The 19,035-nt window shown below is 42.3% G+C and overlaps 1 protein-coding gene across 1 annotated transcript in view; it reads right to left on the bottom strand.

Moving 5' to 3' along the window:
* The window catches only part of LOC109268887 (contactin associated protein 2), a 1,595,009-nt gene that overhangs the window by 63,010 nt on the left and 1,512,964 nt on the right, over positions 1 to 19,035 (bottom strand). The window contains exon 14 of the mRNA XM_053897072.1: positions 8,331 to 8,487. Within this exon, the coding sequence (XP_053753047.1) occupies positions 8,331 to 8,487 (157 nt within the window). The remainder of the gene's footprint in view (positions 1 to 8,330; positions 8,488 to 19,035) is intronic.

Here is a 19,035-nt window from a genome sequence, read left to right as displayed (position 1 = left end):
CCAGAAATCGCTGGTTCTTAGCCCTGGCCACACACTCGAAATTCTGGAAGTGTGCAGAATCCGGGATGGCCAGACCTGACCCTCAGAGATTTGGGTTTGATTACTCTGAGGCAGGGCCTGATGATCAGTAATTTTCAGTGCTTCCTAGGTGATCCTAGTTTCTATGAAGCCAGACGGTGATAACCACAGTTATAAAGTCGTTGGATGGGGAGCGTCAAGCTTCGCAATTATTTTGGGAGGTTGCTACAGTACTGCCCCGAGCTCAGGTTTAGAAGTGAGCCGTAGCAAGAGACAAGCTGGAACCACAGAGGGCCAGGCATCTGCGAAAGGCCCAGGAGAGGCGGTAAGGAGGGTGTGATGGTGAGTTTCGCGTGGAATGGATTTCACCTTCCGGAAGGACACAGGGCAAGCAAACAAACGGGCTGTGTCACATGTGGCACCCCCACGACCCGCTTGCCACGGGGCCCCAAAACTGCTTGCCTGGCCCTTCGCCTTAAACTGAATGACGTGGCTTTTAACTTGATCCTTTCTTTACTCATGGTCGACTTTTAGGGAGACCGCAATTTTTTTTTTTTGTCCCAGAAAATAGAAGAGCTCGCCCTCTTTTTAAAGCGTGCTGGGGAGAGGTGATGGAAAATGAACTACGCTTTTCTCAGAAAGCCTTCTTGCGTCTTCGTTCTGTTTTTCGCGAGATGGCTAAATAATGTCTTCTGTCGGGAGTCCATTTAGCATTCTGTCGGTGGGGTGCATCTTTCTCTGGAACCTGCAGAGCGCTCCGAACATCTGACAGGCTCACACCTGATTAATCCCTCTCCCTTTCCTGTCATCAATATTATTTAGGGGCAGTGGTCAAACCATATTGACACTCTGCTGACATCTTCTCCGGTGCCCAATTACCTTTCTGTCATGATACAATCCATGAGGTGACAGGAGGTTCTATACTGTGCCAAGCAAGTTGGCACCAAAATATCCCTGAGACAGAATACAATGTATCATTTTTATGCTTTCCTCTGGAAATGGGGAGAGGCATTTCCCTACCCCCATCGCTAAGAGGTCTTTCAACTTGCAGGGCTGCTTGGCATCTGGAACTCTCCAGCACCCGCCTACCTGTGCCTCGCTCATATTTCCTATTTCACATCTCAGGGTGAATTCCTAATGAAAGAGCAGAAGCCCTCGCCTGGAGCTCTTAGCCCCGACCCACATATTGAAAAGTAGTTACACTTCTAAACGAGCTTAGCTGCTAGACTTTCGAGGAATATCCTATTTAGATGCAACTTCACGGTGCAGGAAATCTGACCGGTAGACTTCAGAGAGGAAGTAGGAGGACTAAAATCCAGGGGGTCATGGAACGTGTCTGAAATCTGCACTGTGCTGAAATACACTGAAACTCTGGGGCCCCGTCAGTTTAAAGTTTCCTTTTTCTGTCTTTGCTTTTTAAAAAAATTTTAAAAAATACTTATTGATATTTGAGAGAGAGAGAAAGCAAGCGCGGGGGAGGGGCAGAGAGACAGAGACAGAATCCGAAGCAGGATCCAGGCTCCAAGCTGTCAGCACAGAGCCCGATGTGGGGCTCGAACTCAGGAGCAGTGAGATCATGACCTGAGCCAAAGTCGGATGCTCAACCGACTGAGCCACCCAGGTACCCCATCTTTCTTTGTGTTTTTTTAAGCAAAGCTTAACTTAAATGAAGAAAGAGAGCCTTCATTAGATTAGAAGGTCAGCTCCATTTATGTCTCTAAAAAGGAAACGTATGGATAACTACCCATTTTAATATTACATTTCACAGACACACACACACACACACACACACACACATTTATTTGAATATTGGCTACTGTTTTGGTTGGTTTTGCGACCAGAAGAGCATTACTCATAACTGATGCCCATACTATTCATAATATCACACCCTCTAATAGGCAAGAATCAGACGACTGAGAATCAGACGACTGAGAATGTTGTCTCAAGCAGGATCCCAGAAGGATTAACAGCATCAGCATGAGTTTTACAGAATTCAGATCGAGATAAACCATAGTCTTCTGCAGGTAGGTAAAGGCTAGTGGCCTAGATGTTGTGTTTCACCGTGCTGCATGGGAGAGGAGCACCCTCCAGCTTTCCTAGAAACTCACCCCAATACTGGGAACAACAGAATCAAGAATAGAGTAGCTTTTGTGCTGTTAATGAACATTATTCTTCTATCTGCTTTCTTAAGAGTCTGGTTTAATATTGTTTTGTTATGTAATGGGATGCCTGTGAGGGCCCTTACTTTTCCATATAAGATTTGGAAACTACTTTTAGAAATTTTAATCAAACAGGTTAACTATAATCACGGCCAAAAATCCAAAGGGTAAATAAGATGTAGAATGGGATAAAGACAAGACTCCATATCCTTCGTCTACTGGGTTAACTCTTTTTTTTAAGCTTATTTACTTATTTAGAGAGAGAGTGAATGTGGGAGGGGCAGAGAGAGAGGGAGGGAGAGAGAGTGAGAGAGAGAGAGAGAGAGAGAGCGCATCCCAGGCAGGCTCTGCACTGCCAGCATGGAGCCCAACGAGGGGTTCCAGCTCACCACTGTGAGATCATGACCTAAGTCAGAATCAAGAGCCTGTCACTTACTTAACTGACTGAAACACCCAGGCACCTGCAAAGTAAACCATTAACAAGAGTTAGCACAATGGGGCACCTGGGTGGCTCAGTCGGTTAAGCGTCTGACTCTTGGTTTCGGCTCAGGTCACCATCTCATGGTTCATGAGTTCGAGCCCCACGTCTCGCTCTGTGCTGAGTGTGGAGCCTGTTTGGGATTCTTGCTCCTGACCCCACCCCCCACTCATGCACTCTCTCTCTCTCTCTCAAAATAAATAAATAAACATTAAAAAAATAGTTTATTTTGTATGGTTTCCAGAACTTGCCTATATGTATATAAGGGTTATGGCTGTATGTGTATTTTTTTTACAAAAACAGACTCATATTGTATATTCTTCAGCTTTCTTTTTTGTATTTTTACTTTGGCTATTTTTCTATGCAAGTGTTTGTGTATCTACTTCCTTCCTTCCTTCAACAACCCAATAATATAATTACTTAAGATTCTATTGATGGAAATTTCTGTTTGGGTTTGTTTTGTCTTGGCTGCTATAAAAAATGGGGAGAAAAGTACCTACATTTGTTTGTATTTATTTAAGAAACTAAAATGCCATATAGTAAAAAGTTCAAAGAATATCTGTTAAAGGTTTGATAGCAAATTGCCCTTATTTTAATATTGATTTTTGAGAGAGAGAGAGAGAGAGAGAGAGAGCATGAGCAGAGGAGGGGCAGAGAGAGGGAGACAGAATCTGAAGCAGGATCCAGGCTCCGAGTTGTCAGCACAGAGCCCGATGTGGGGCTCGGACCCACGCACCGTAAAATCATCACCTGAGCTGAAGTCGGACACTTAACGGACTTAGCCACCCAGGCGCCCCAGTAAATTGCCTCTAAAAGGCGGCTTGTTTGCCACACTCTACACAGAGCATATTTAAAAATTTTTACAGAGTTTATGCCTGGCTGCAGAATATCTCAGCATGAGTCTGGAGTTTTCGAATTGTGGTTCTCCCACTTGTTAGCTGTGTGACCTTGGGGAAGTAACTTAACCTCTCTGGGACTTAATTTCCTGATTTGTAAAATGAGCATAAAGTAAGCACCTTAATCGTAGGGTCACTGTAATGTGTCAATGACATGGAACATTGGAGCTCTTGAAACTGTCTGACACGTGATTAACATCCCCAAACGTTCACTATCGTGATCTGAGCCACATGGCAAACGAGAACGCACACGCAAACATTTCACTTTGAGTAAAAGTAAAGACGTTTCATGGAAAGACGCTATCAAAGATGAGATGAAACTGTTTATAAACGGTGAGAAAATATATAATGATTCCTTTTCAAAACATTCAAAGTACTTAACAGTTGTTGGTAGGAAGCTGAGCCCAATGTTTCTGGTTTCAAAGCATTAAAGAGGTTCTGCTGTCTATGTAAAGTTGGTCATGGCTTATTTCTATTTCTAGCCCAGGAAGACAAGCCAACTCCATTCAGGGCCAATGGAATGGGGCACAAGTTAGTATGTACCTGGTCTTTTCTAAGACGGAGGTGGGAACTGCTCCCTGACTGTAACACAAAGACTGTGTTAATAGCTTTTCACCTCCCTCATTTCCCCCGGTGTATGGGCTCATGTTGGCCCGCACACAGTTACCCAGAAATTCTCCAAGTGCAACGAGAAAAGGGAAGTGAAGCAATGACTAGCACGCCTTCACTGGTAATTCCATTTTTGGCATTGCTAATTTCAGATGTGATGAGTGAGCTCATTGAGTCAGGCGGCAAGAGACCACGAATTACCCAGTGGTGGGCACTTAGCTGAGACCAAGGCTCACTTAATTAGGGTTCTGGCACGGTAGGTGGGAATATTTACTGTTGCTGAGAATAGTAAATCATAAATGTTAAATTACGTTTAGTCTCAGAAATAACTGTGCAAAACTTCTCACGGCACAGATAATCAGGCAATCACGGAGATGGTGAGAGTTCTCGTAGGTCATCATAGCTTTGCTACGAGGCCCACTTGTGTCCTGAGCTATAATCTCATTTATCCCAGCTCCATTTTTGTGTATTTTACTCTAATAAATAAGAATAAATGCCTAATCTAAGTTTTAGAGTTCCTCTAGAAAAAAAAAGAACATAAGACATGTAGTCTGTTTGGTTAAACTTCAAGTTTAAAATTCACATACGGCTAGTTAGACACTAAATTCATAAATCATTAAAAAGATGGAAAAACAATGTGAGTAGTCTTCCTTGATCATGATATTATAGGAAAACATTGAACCGGAAGTTTGGAAATCTGGGTCTTAGCCTTCTCTCTGTTTCTCATTTCTAATATAATTTTTGGAAATTTATTTAAATTTTCCTGTGCCCCAATTTATGCAACTGTAAATTTATGCAACTATAAATTTATGCAACTGTAAAATTGTTAACAACTTTAGCTAGGGTTGCATTCAACATGCAAATAGTAAAAATAATATGTCCTACTCTAATGTTTAAAATAAATGTGTATTTATTTTTGGGGGGGGAGAGAGAGAGAGAGAGAGGGAAAGAAAGAGAGAGAGAGAAAGAGACAAGGCATGAGTAGGGGAGAGGCAGAGAAAGAGGGAGACACAGAATCCGAAGCAGGCTCCAGGCTCTGAGCTGTCAGCACAGAGCCCGACACGGGGCTCGAACCCACGAACCGCGAGAACCTGACCTGAGCTGAAGTCAGACGCTTAACCGAATGAGCCACCCAGGCGCCCCTCTAAAGATTCATTTGGAATCATGAAGACTTGCACTGAAAATTATATAATTAAGAATTGCAAATAGCTATGTATCCCATATTATACAATTTACAGAATGTTTTCATATCCTATAATCCGTTTACTCGCACAGAAGTCTGCCAATCAAGATTTATTTTTATTATACAGACAACAAATCTGTGTTTCAGAGTGGTTGAAAGCTTCCCTCAAAAGTGTCAAATCTATGTCATTTGTAAAGCATCCACATAGCAAGGCCTTTGCCAGGTGCTGGTGAATTCAAAGACCAAAAAGACATCACCAAAAGCTTTCTTTCTCGTGCTAAATAGGGAAGATCCTTTTAATAGCTATTTATGGTGAACATATTCATTATATATTTCAGTTTTCTCAAAAGATAGTGCTTCTGTTAAAGGGGACATCAGACAAGTTTCACAGAAGCAAAGGGGTGGGGTGTCTGGGGCCCCGAGAAACTGTCAACGGTTACGATCCGATCACGTCTTGCCAGAGCAATGTGTGTGAGTGCCGTCGAATAGGTCTGTCTGCGATGAGTCTGCTCATCTTTGATCTGAATTCGGGTATGTTCTTGGAAATGATTTCAGATGCAAAGGCATTTCTCTGAAGTCTCTATTTCTTACCGGCAATCCCATTAATGGCACCTCTCTGGATTTAGACATGATGTTATGCTGTCACCTCCAACTTAATACTCTCCAAGCGGAACTCACCATCTACTGGCTCAAAGCTTTATTCCTTAGCCCGATGCACGGCCCTGCTTCCACTCCATTTCCAGGTGCCCAAGGGGGAGCCTACCCACATTCCTCCCCTACTTCTCACAGAGGCCTAACTATCAAATTTGCTAGACACGTCACAACATCTCATACACTTTCCTCCTTTGTGGCTGTGCCTTCGTTTCACCTTAAGCCCTTGATGTCTTTCAAGGACTGTTGTGACATCCCCCTCCCCCTCTGCCTGCTCCATCAAGCCTACCTCCACAGGGCTCATCACTGGGAAATCCAAACTCCCACCATGCCCCGCAAAGAATGGAAGTGCTGATGTCGTACTGCCCACATGCTTAGCGTTACTGTGGCTCCTCTTGTCCACACTGCATTCCAAATCTACTGTGCGGACGGTTGCTCAAACTGCTTCTCCTCCAAGACAATCTTGCAAGGATGAGTGTGCCCAGCAAACTCTTTCTTCTCTCTCAAGCATCCTTCTTCCTGTGAGCACCTTACTAACCGCTCCCTCCACTCCCTCAGTCAGACTTAAATTTTCTTCCACTGGTTTTGGTGTATCCTGTAATACCTTCATCAGAGCACGGATTGTATTATGCTGCCTGTTTCTGTGGGGTTTTTTCTCCAACTGGTTTTTGAGCCCTTTCAGGACAAGATGCAAGTTCTATTTACCATTGTATCCCTAGCACTCATCAGGATGTCTGACAAAAATGAATTTCACTTGGCTATATGCACAAGATTTCCTTTTTTCCGAATATGTCAACTGTCTTCTGTGGTAGGATGAACCCTCCGCGTTGCTAGACAATGAGCCATCCGGGACAATGCTCCCACTTCTCCTTCTTGGAGAGGACACAGTCAGCTTCTTGAAGGGCCTGGGATTCAACGTTGAACTGACTAATGAATCCGAGTCTATGGAACTTGCTTAAGGACACACACACCAGTAACAAGCGACAACAAGAACATAGGTCAAGGCAGGGATTCTTGTCCTTGTCATTCAGTGTTTTATCCCCGGTACCTGGTACATAAGATGTTCAATCAATATCTGTTGAGTGATGGTAGACTGACTTAATGAATGAAAAGTCAACTTCAGAGCCCTGCCTTTGGCTTCTGTTCTCCTGACTTCCAGTCTTTGCGGAGTGTGTGAATGTGTGTGTAGAGACAACTTCCGAACAAATAAACTTAAAAATTGAGTATCATGTTTTTCTCTTTACAATAAACCACGATCAAAGAGTAATGGTAGCTACTTGCACATGCACGCACATGCACGTGCACACGCGATTCTAAAACACTGAAATATACAGCCTTGCTAATTCATTTCATTTGCTGAGAGAAAATCTGGAAAATAGGTAGACGCCCTACCTAGAAATCATAAAAATTTACAATTAGAATTAGTTTTCAGTTAACCGGTAGAATGAACTTGTCTTGTAAATTGTCTTTCTAAGTAGTGTGAACCAGAAGCAGACGGAAGTAACCTGTGGTTGTTCTTGGGAAAATTCGGAGCCCTGCTCTCTGCTGCTGGCCGGGGGCAGGAGAGGAGCACAGAGGGTCCTCCCTGCTTCTGAAATTGTGAGAAGCAGGAGTGTGATGTGTATTTCTGGGGAAAGACGCACTTGGGTTTACAGACTTTCACCTAAAGTCCCGGGGCCTCTGTTTTGCACACGGAATGACAGCTGATTTTATCTTTATCTGTTACAGATGCAGACCCAGCCATTCACTGTGAAGCAGAACAAAAGCCAGGAGAGGGACGGAAGAAACCCAAGATGGATCTTTCCTGAACTTGATCTGTATCAGAGTTACAAACAGTTCAAGGCACGAAGAAACAGTAGATGGGCAAACACTGTTGCTCAAGATAGAGCAAAGAATGACGTTCTCCTTTCCCTTCCCCCTCCTCTTTTTCTCTCAGGCAGCTTCTCAAAGCAAACATTGCAGGAGGTGGAAGGAGACCATTTACCGGGGACGCTCTCACACGCCTGCCCATGGGCTCCCTGCCCACGGCCATTCCCTCTGTTGTTACTAAGCACGTTTCATAATGTAAAGCACCATCTTCTACGTGGCTCATTATTCTTCTCTCTGAATAAAATGGGAACGCATCAATTTTGTGCCTGTTTATTTCTGAACGCACCTGCTGTAATGCTGACCTCTTTCTGCTTTTATGTTTTTTGGTGCGTTCCTGACATTTGTCACCTGGGTTACTTCCCAGACACTGCTACCCTATTGTCCTATTATTTCAGCAATTTTCAAATGGTCTCTTCTACCGAATCGCTCTGACCTGAAGGCCCGTGGGGAGGGGAGCATGCACTCACCACTGCTTGTAATCCGCATCGCAGTTACAGTAGTACTTTGGGTCTGTGCAGTTTCGCTCTATGCCGCACGCACACTTCTGGATCCCGGGCCCAGAGCCGCCCCAGTAGTAATGCTTCTCGTTGGCCTTGCCGACCCACCAGGTGTAAGGACTTCCATCTATGAGAAAAGGAAACGGCACAGTCAGGTAGATGAGGCACGCCCGCTTTAATGCCACACGCACACCCTTGCACCCAGAGGTACCATCGCGGTCCGGTAGACCGAACATCACTTTACCCTCTTTAAAAGTAAACGTGTTTCAATAATAGGAATATTTAAAAAAAATCACGATGGGCAATGGTAAGTTTCCCCACCAGAATGTGCACCTCCTTCCCTGGAAGACACTTTGAACTTGAAGCTTCAGGAACTTAGGTGCCCCCCCAGTGCTGGCCATATGGGGACACTCCTGATGAAGGCATATAGACCATGCACTGATTCTGTAAATTACAGCTGAGCTCACGACTAGCCGCGCTCTTCTGTGACATGAGAGTCTGGGGGATCACTGAGTATTAGAGCCAGATGACCTTCATTGTGTCTTAAGGCGATCTCCTTATTTTGCAGGTAAGGAAACTGAGGTCTAGAGAGGCGAAGTGATTCTTTCAATCACACCACGGATCTGCTCCCAAACCAGAAGTGTGACACTGTATCTCACAAGATATTGTACAACATTCTTACGTAATACACTTTCCTTTTTGTTATTTGGCCTAATATGCACTCAAGTATTCATTCATTTATCCACTCATCAAACAGTGCTTGAGTTTCCACTGCATGTCAAACACTCTAAGAAACTTGGCAGCATGATGGAGATAAAGATTGAGTTTAACAAGATTTATGACACACGGGAGCCTGAATGAGGGAAAAGAGGTCATGAAGAAAAGTTTCCCAGAGAAGGTAAAGTATTTGAGCTATGTGTTGAAGGCTGAGTGGGCATTACTTGGGTGAATAACGATGTAAGAGAGGTAAAGGCTTGTAGGAAGAGGGAGCAGAATGTAAAAAGACTGAGAGGTAAAGTTCTATATGGAAAAAATATATAGGAGTATGTGGGTAGAATATGGTAGAAAAAGGCTGAAAGGGTAGCAGGGGTAGGTAGTAATAGATGGGAGATGAGGGCATATCACAAAAAAAATCTTTGTCTAAATAAGAAGTTACTTTGCACTGGCTTATTCTTGCTTTTCAGTGTTTATTGCCTCCCAACTTAAAGAGATTGAACTTCGTCCTGTAAATCATGTGAGCCAATTAAAGGATTTTAAGCAGGGAATTATCATAATCAAATTTGTATCTCAAAGATCTATAGTAAGGTGAAAGATTTCCAGGGGATAAAGTCAGGGAGGCCAGAGGTGATGCTCCCACGTTAATACAGAAGAGAAATAATAAAATAGTAGTGGAAACGGAGAGGAAGAGAAAATAGGAAGAGATTAGCAAAGTATAATTGGTGTAGGACTGTTGGGATTAGGGTGGCAGAGAGGACAGGAAGAAGGTGTTGTGGAATAATCCCAGGCTTCTGGCTTGGGTGATGCGTTTCACCAAGATAATGGGGGAGGAAGATGAGAAGCTTAGGGAATGTGTCGAAGAAAGGGTGATGGACTTGATACATAAAACAGGCGATTGGATGTAGAAGTCTGGATCTCAGGAGCATTGTTGGGCTGCAGGTCCCATTTTAGGAACCATGAGGGTAAATGAGCAAATACTGGTAGCAGGAGAGATGCAGTTGGAATCTTTTAGATCATAAGAGCACTTGGAGAAGAGAAAGAGGCAGATGGCCATGGTGGAAGTCAGGAAAGGGAGCAGCCAGAGAGGGTGGAGGGAAAAAACCAAAGAACTTGCAAAAGACAGTGTGGTCTGAATTGTCAGATTTCAGAGCAAAGTCCATGAAGATGGGAATCTTAACTTCGTCTTTTAGTCTGACAGCTCAGCGCTCACAGGAGACTTTGTTGAGGGGAGTTTCAGGTGAATGATGGCAAAAGAAGCTAGGCAGCAACAGACAGGGGAGGGAACAAAATGGGAGAAGGAGAGGTCCTAAGAAGAGCTTCTCCTGCAGCAAGCCGGGAGGGAATGGAACCTACTGGGGGCAGTGTCAGCCAGGAAGCCGAGAAGGCTGGTCAAAGTCTTCAGGTATATGGCTGGAATTCCAATTATAATAACTCAACCACCCTTTCAGGACCCTAGGTATGCACTTGCCCCAGTATTTGTGTGATTGCTCAGAAATAAAAATGAGGCAAGAGCCATACTGCAATGGCATAAAAACTGCTGCAGTTCTGTCTTTTTTTTTAAGGTAGATTATTTATTTTTATTTTATTATGGAAGTATGGTTGACATACAACATATTAGTTTCAGGTGTACAATCTAGTGATTCGATCATTCTATACATTACTCAGTGCTCATCATTGTTAGAGCAGTCCCCATCTGTCACCACACACATTATTACGATATTTATCAACTGTATTCCCTCTGCTGTATTCTTCATCCCTGTGACTTATTTATTTTATAACTCAAAGTCTGTACCTCTTAATCTCCTTCACCCATTTCACCCATCTTCCACCCCCCCTCCCTTCTGGCAATCACCAGTGTGTTCTTTGCATTCATGAGTCTGGCTTTTTGCTTGTTCATTTGTTTTGTTTTTTAGAATCCACACGTAAGTGAGATCATATGGTTATTTGTCTCTGACTTATTTCATTTAGCATAATACCCTTTAGGTCTATCTATGTTCATGTAAATGGCAAGATCTCACTCTTTTTATGGTTGAGTAATAGTCGATCACACACACACACACACACACACACACACACACAGACACACACCATCTTCTTTATCCATTCATCTATCAATGGACACTTGGGCTGCTTCTGTATCTTGGCTATGGTTAATAATACAATAAACATAGGGCTGCATATATCTTTTCAAGTTAGTGTTTTTGTATTCTTCGCATAAAACCCAGCAGGAGAATTACTGGATCGTATGGTAGTTCTATTTTTCATTTTTTAAGGAACTTCCATACAATTTTCCACAGTGGTTGCACTAATTTACATTCCCACCAATAGCTTACGGGGTTTCCTTTGTCCACATCCTTGCCAACACTAGTTATTTCTTGTCATTTTGATAATAGCCATTTGACTGGTAGGAGGTGATATCTCCTTATGTTTTTTTCTTTACTTTTTTAAATGTTTATTCACTTTTGAGAGAGAGAGAGAGAGACAGAGAGACAGAGTGCAAGCAGAGGAGGTGCAGAGAGAGAGGGAGACGGGGAATCCGAAGCAGGCTCCAGGCTCTGAGCTGTCAGCACAGACAGCTTGGACAGCCCAACTCAGGGCTCCAACTCACGAGCCATGTGATCATTACCTGAGCTGAAGTTGGATGCTTAACCAACTGAGCCACCCAGGCGCCCCTCCTTGTGGTTTTGATCTGCATTTCCCTGGTGATGAGTGATGTTGACCTTCTCTTCATTGGTCGTCTGGATGTCTTCTTCCAAAAATATCCTATTCACATCCTCTGCCCATTTTTTTTATCAGATTACTTATTTATTATTTTTTTGGTGTTCAGTTGTATAATTTCTTTATATTTTTGGGATATTAACACCTTATTGGATATATGATCTGTAAATATCTTCTCCCAGTCAGTAGGTTGATTTTTCATTTTGTTGATGGTTTCCTCTGCTTTGCAAAAGCTTTTCATTTTGGTCTAGTCCCAACAGTTTATTTTTACTTTTATTTCCCTTTCCTGAAGAGATCTATCCACAAATATGTTGCTAACGCTGATGCCTAAGGGTTTAGTGCCTATGTCTTCTTTTACTAGTTTTATGGTTTCATGTGTCACATTTAGGTCTTTAATTCGTTTTGAGTTTATTTTTGTGTATGGTGTAAGAAAGTGGTCCAGTTTCATTCTTTTGCATATAGCTGTCCAGTTTCCCCAAAACCTTTTATTAAAGAGGCTGTCTTTTCCCCATTGTATATTCTTGCCTTTTTTGTGGTAAATTCATTGCCCCTGTAAGTGTGGGTTTATTTCTGGGCTCTCGATCCTTTTCAATTGATCTATGTTTTTTTGTTTTGTTTTGTTTTTTCCAGTAACACACTGTCTTGATTACTATAGCTTTATAAAGTATCTTAAAATTTGGGATTGTGATACCTCCAGTTTTGTTCTTCTTTCTCAAGATTGCTTTGGCTACCTGGGTCTTTTGTGGTGCCACACAAACTCTAGGATTACTTGTTCTAGTTCTGTGAAGAATGTTACTGGCTTTTTGATAAGAGATTGCACTGAATCACTGAATCTGTAGATTGTTTTGGGTAGTATGAACATTAGTTCTTCTAATCCATGAGCATGGGATTTGAGCAAGGAAACATATCTTTCCCTTTGTTTGAGTCATCTTCAATTTCTTTCACTAATGTCTTTAGTTTTAGAGTTTAAGTCTTTCAACTCCTTGGTTAGATTTGTTGCTAGGTATATTGATCTTTTTGGTGCAACTGTAAATGGGATTGTTTGTAAGGTGGGCAATTTAAAGCAATGAAACTCTGCTGGGAGGTTCAGCCTTGATGTAATAAATGAGCAAATGCACTGACCTTGGAAAAGAGTTAGACAAATATTCTAATACATACAAATTTCTAGATTTTTCGGTTGTGTTGACTTAATTTGGAAAAGTTATTATTTTTCCCTTTGCAAGATCATTTATGGCATATGAATTTTCAAAAAGGTATTTGACTTGATCTGGTAAATAGTAGAGAGAGATTCCAGTATTCTGTTATGAAGGGCAAAAGAAGCCAGCTCTCTGAGATGAGGTCCATGCCGAAACCCTATCTTTTCCTATCTGAGCCATGTCCCAGCATACAGGGAGCTGTGTTTTCTACCTTCAAGGTGGCTTTGTTTGTTTGGTTTTGTTTTTGCTCCTCCCTTCTCTCTCCATTACAGTAAAGAGTAAAGCATGGAAATTCAGATGCTTCCCTACGTTGCAACCATGACCAATAATAAACTCTTTTTGTGATGCAGTCAAGAGTTTCAAAAAACAAGGCTTGAAAAATTCCACTTATGGAAATTATAAAATCTGAGCCAGACCATCTGGCCAGTAAGCTGAACAAGGTCTCTGTTGATTCTATCTCTAGGCCATGTTACAGGGAGAGAGCAAAGGTGGACAGTACCATGCTGACCTTGCAAATGCCCCTGGGGCCTTCCAGATCACAACTTGATCCCCGAAATGTAGAAGCATGACCTAGACTGGTTATCACGTTTATTTATCACACTGAATCTCTCCAAGGTAACCTAATACTAAATTCTTTCCTTCAAAGGAAATTTGGGTTATTACCATTGTTTGGGGAACGAGGAGGTGCCAACCCACCTGACAGAGGAGAGGAAACAAACCAGATACCTATAGAACTGGGGTTAATGGACTCTCTGGCAGGAAACTCCTTCACCCTCCCTGTCATTCAAATAGCCCTTGGAAGAGCATATATCTAAAACCTCAGCTCAATTTCAAATAATTTCTTCCAGCAACTAGTAGAACAACCTAACACTGTTATATTTTCATTATAGACATCATGATAAAATGCATGAATGAGAGAAGTTGAATGTGGCTCAGTATTCTTTATAGAAATCAGAACATTGTCAGGAAAAGGAACAAGATCATTATCAGCCTCTCCTTTAGCAGGAGATTCTGAGAAATGTGTGGTAGGGGAAATAGAAGAGAGAACCTTCTGATTCCTGGAGGCAGGGAGTGTGGAGAAGCACCCGGAGAGGGCGCTTCATTGTCAAGTTGTTTGGGCAGTGGGTGTTCCAGCGGGAGGCCTAAGCTCTGTGTGGAATCCAGGCTCTGAACTAATCTCACATGGCCGACCTTCACTTCCTGTACGGAGGGACTCTTATTAGACACCAGGGTGGGATCCGGGGGCGGGGGGGGGGGGGGTGATTCTGAACTGACATTTCCTCTGGTCAGTGCAAGGAGGTGACACTCTAGTGACCAGGTGAGAGTAGCCCAAGTTCCCAGCTCTCCCCCCAAACCTCACCTCTGTGTCAAGTTACAGATGGCCTTAGATGGCTACTGTTCCCAGTTAAGGTGGGGCAAAATCAATGTTATTTCGTAGTCCTTCCGAGGAAAATAAATTAAGCACAGTACAACATGTTTAACTAGCTGTTTTCACATGTGCCACGGACAGCAGAATGCCAGTAAGTAAGCAGAACACAGATTCCAGGGAAAAAGCAAATTGTACCCTTTGTTATTAGCACTGGCACATTTGGCTAAATCAAATCACTGTAACTAAAATAAATTATTAATTTGGCATCTATTTTATATTCAACAAGAAAATGGTTCAATTTTCATTGAACAAAGAATTGCCTTATTCTAGTGTTATGCTAATAAGGTGCTACTTTTTGCTTTATAAGTCATTATTTACTGTTAATTGGCTCAGGGGGAAAAGCAGTTAAAGATGATAAAGACGGAAAGACTTTAAAAAGACAAGAATACGAAGTGGTTAGAAGAGAAAGAATTTAATTACCCAGCGCCGAGAGTTCAAGAACTTCTCTAATCTCAAAATAGACCAGATTTTTGTTAACTGTATTCAGTAGGTGTAACCACCGGCACAAGATTAGTAATGATGGCCCATATTCAAAGTTAACTAGAAGCTGAATTATCAAAGTAAGGGACATTGTATTAAAACAACCAGATACAGATTGAATTACACAGAATCACTACACTGTTTGTACTCAAGATCAAGTTTCATTATGCTGAAGGGTTTATTATTGTTTGGATGACTAACTGGGGAAGGAAGAAGGAGGGAGGACTTGAAGAAGCCAAGAGATCTCTCTAATTTTCTCCACTAACAAGGTGTTTCAGAAACCCAAGGGCAAGTGCATGGGGACCTCTTGAGGAAAACGTGGTACATCTGTGTGATTTTCACAATGTGTTCTTCCACACTTCCGGGCTACACGAAGTACCTTAATGGGCTTAAATACACATTATCCTGGCACACTCTTACGCTAAGACCGAGTAGGGTCACTGGGACATTTAATTAGCGCCGTATCATCCACTTCTAGAAGATATTAAAAACAATGCCACGAGGCTTTATTGTCTCTAAAATGAAAACTTAAGAAGTATATTTTTAGCCTGGTGAAATCTCGTTTTATTTTACCTACTACGATCTATTTATCTACAACTTCCGTTAGAGAATCACAGGGGGCTTTTTAGCAGAGGAACTAGAACAGATACAACCGCGGCAGACACCCACCTTCGGCGCTCAGCTCCACCGCCCCCTGCTGGCAGTTCCCCTCACCGTTCCCTCTGTTTGGCAGCATCCTGGCTCTTTGAAGCCCCCTATCGTGCAGGATCCAATTTCTAAAGAAGTGACTCTCGCTCTGAAAAATCCCCCGTTTTCTCCTCCCTTCTGTCTTTACCAAAGCACCACTGAGTCTTTTTCCCTCCGCTTCACTGGTCAGTTTCAGCTGACCACTCTGATCTGACTACAGCGCTCCACACCATGCCACAAATAGTGAGAATAGGCGTACTAAATAAAGATACCTTTAAAAAAATTTTTTTAGAGATGTTTTTATGTATTTTTGAGACAGAAAGAGAGCACGAGCAGGGAGGGGCAGAGAGAGAAGGAGACACAGAATCGGAAGTGGGCTCCAGGCTCTGAGCTGCCAGCACAGAGCCCGACCTGGGGCTTGAACTCATCAACCGTGAGATCACGACCTGAGCTGAAGTCGGACGCCTAACCGACTGAGCCCCCCGGGCGCCCCAAGATATCTTTAATTGGTGTAATTCTAGACTGTGTGCACACAGCAGCTGGTACCTGCGAGAATCTCCCCTGCAATGCAGACATGCTAGAGAACAAGGAAGGTAAAACCTTACAGGAAGCTGTTGGCCGGGCTGGAGCAAAGAGGAGTTTCAGAGGTGCTGTAGCCACTACAGAGCCTGCTGGACAATCTGGAAGATCGAGCAGGCCAGATCCCCCTTTTCCTTCAGCATGAGATGGGCACAATCCAAGGGTTGCAAAGCCCTAAAGCTAGTGCCAAGTCACCTTGCCCCCAGGAACTGGAAGAGGGGACAGGCCGCCCGTCCTAGAGTTCTCTGGCCTAAATAGAGCCAGCCTCTCTTCTTCCACATGTAGTCTGTCCTCATGCAATGACTTCTAGGAGCCAGACGATGGCAGCCCAAGTCTCAGCATCCCCATGGAAAGATGAGGGCTGGGAGGCCAAGTCCTGGAGCGACTGCTGCTGTGTTTTCTTGCCTCTGGCAGGGCATTAATACAGAGAAGGGTTTCCAATTTACCTAAGAGGAGATCCACCTGGGGCTCTTGTCGACCCTCTAGATTCCCCGGCCTACAAAATAAGATCTATAGAATAAGAATCTCAGAGGAAAATCTTAGGGCTCGGTCACTAGAACCCTGATGATCCTTATCGTCAGATACGTCTGCCACACAACTGACCTGAGATGATGACAGTGTGCATTATTAGTTCACAGAATACTGAGAGGCTCAGTGCCCAAGTGCCATTGGAGTACCAGTCTAGGACTTTATTTTCCAGCGAAGATATGAAAAGTGTTTATTGCAGTAATATCTCCATTTAAAATTCCCAGTAATTTTTTTTTCAGAATAACGTGCTCATTGCAACCTTTCTTTTTCACTCTATTCTTAGTAGCTATTTGTCACCTAAGAGACAACATTTGGTACCTATAATATTATTCGAGAGGAGGAACACGGCCTTCCACGGTGGCTTCCACCTTCTCAAGCTGATTCCAGATGTAAAGCTTGTGTCACAACCATCCAGAGCTTTTTCCATTTCACAACCACGACCCTGAGTCCTAAGGACTGTGTTTTACTATTCAGAGTAAGAACCTTAAAAATAAAGGTAGACATCAGACATGTTGGCATTCTCATAGATACAAAGGTCTATCATCTCAAGCTGTCTCTACGTTTTGTAAAAACATTAACGTGGATAACAACATTCCCTTTTGTTTCCTGGCCATCTGATTCCATGTTATTCTCTGTTAATATAAAGATCAAATGGAGAATGAATCCAAAAAAGTCCCATGGAGTTCATACTGCAGACAGTGTGGTGCAGTTGGGAAAACTCATAATTTTGAAGTTTTAATAAAAACATTCAATATGGTAGTTAAAGGTGAGCATTTCTCTCTCTCTGATTGAATGTCACTAAACTCATTTGATTAGGGATGAATAGAAATGAATGTAGCTGATTAGCCTTACGGTGCATCTTTCAGGATTATGTTGGATCCTTCTATATTTTATTAATTTGAATAGGGACCAAATATAGAAATGGAGAATTGAAGTTCAGATCAAAATGGACCTTAGCTGAAATGTTAGTTAATTAAAAATTAATTTTACTGCATAATATTTAAATTTATTTTACTGAACCAAACTTAATAGATTTCAATCAAGGACTGATTCCACCGAGCAGAATTTGATTGAATTGAATCAAATCACTTTGAATCCCATTCAAATGAATTAGATTTTATTAATGTGAATGGAATTGAAGTGAGAGATCAGAAGGGGGTTCATTATTCTGAGCAGTATTAAAGAGAACAGACTGAACCAACTCCTCTATGTTAACTTGGCCTCAGTTTCCATAGAGGTCATGGCGTTTGTGGCCCCCTCAATCGCTCTGGCTAATTCCTTTGTACCATGGCCCCGGGAACAAATGTGATTAGTAATACCAAAGTGATCAGATACAACGACATGCTGTTTGTAGCATTTAGTAATACACTTTTCTAGTCTTTTTCACTAGAAAAGCCCTTGACCAATTATTTAAAATATTTCTTTTTCACTAGAAAAGCCCTTGACCACTTATTTAAAATATTTCTTTTTCTCTTTATAGAACAAATGAAGAGGGTATAAAATTGGATGTCAGAGATAATAATTTGCTTGAGTACTGGCTGCTCCTTTTATTTTCCATTTAAAACTGCATTTATTTGTTAAAACATGTCTTACCCCAGCCCATCATTGAAACAGAAGTAGTTGATATCTTGTGCCTTGACTTTTATTGATAGATAGATAATGGATGCACCTTGGCTTGATTTATATTTAAAAGAGGAAGGTAACTTTTTAAATTAGTAGCAAAATATTGTTTTGCAGTTAAAATGGCATGCTCCATATTCAATAAGCACCTTTTCAGTGCTGGAGAGACAATTTAGGGAATAGGAGTGAAAACCTGGTTCCTAAGCTTTGGAGTTAGCGGAAAGATGTTTATGTTCCATAATTTACAATGATAAAAGTTTTATATCTAATGGGGCATACACATAATAAAATGGGGGGTGGGGGGGAACACACTGGATGTCATAGGAGTGGTTCAGGCAATGGGTCCTGAAGGATTTCGGAGCAGGAAACAATTCCCAAGGATCAAGGTGGACTGGAGGGTTTCCATGAGGAGGAGGTCTGACTGCAGCTTTGATGGAAGGGTAGGTAGGATCTAGAAAACCAGGATGAGGATATGAGCGTTTCAGCATCTCCTGAATGGCTGGGCCAAGACATGAAGCCAGAAAACAAATGACTTTTTTCTGCAACTATGGGGGGTAATCGGTTAGGCTGGCAGGGCCAGTGGAAAGAAGCAGAATGTATGGTTGGAGAAATGGTTTTGGGTACTTTCATGATTTTTGTACTTGAGTTTGTAAGTAATGGGGAGTCCAATTTAAAAATGTTTAAATGTTAAAATATTTTACACACACAAATATAAGTTTAT

Source organism: Panthera pardus, unplaced genomic scaffold (genome assembly GCF_024362965.1).
Source record: "Panthera pardus isolate Hobbes unplaced genomic scaffold, ASM2436296v1 HiC_scaffold_8, whole genome shotgun sequence".
Classification (NCBI taxonomy): domain Eukaryota; kingdom Metazoa; phylum Chordata; class Mammalia; order Carnivora; family Felidae; genus Panthera; species Panthera pardus.
This window is presented reverse-complemented; position numbering and strand designations above follow the sequence as displayed.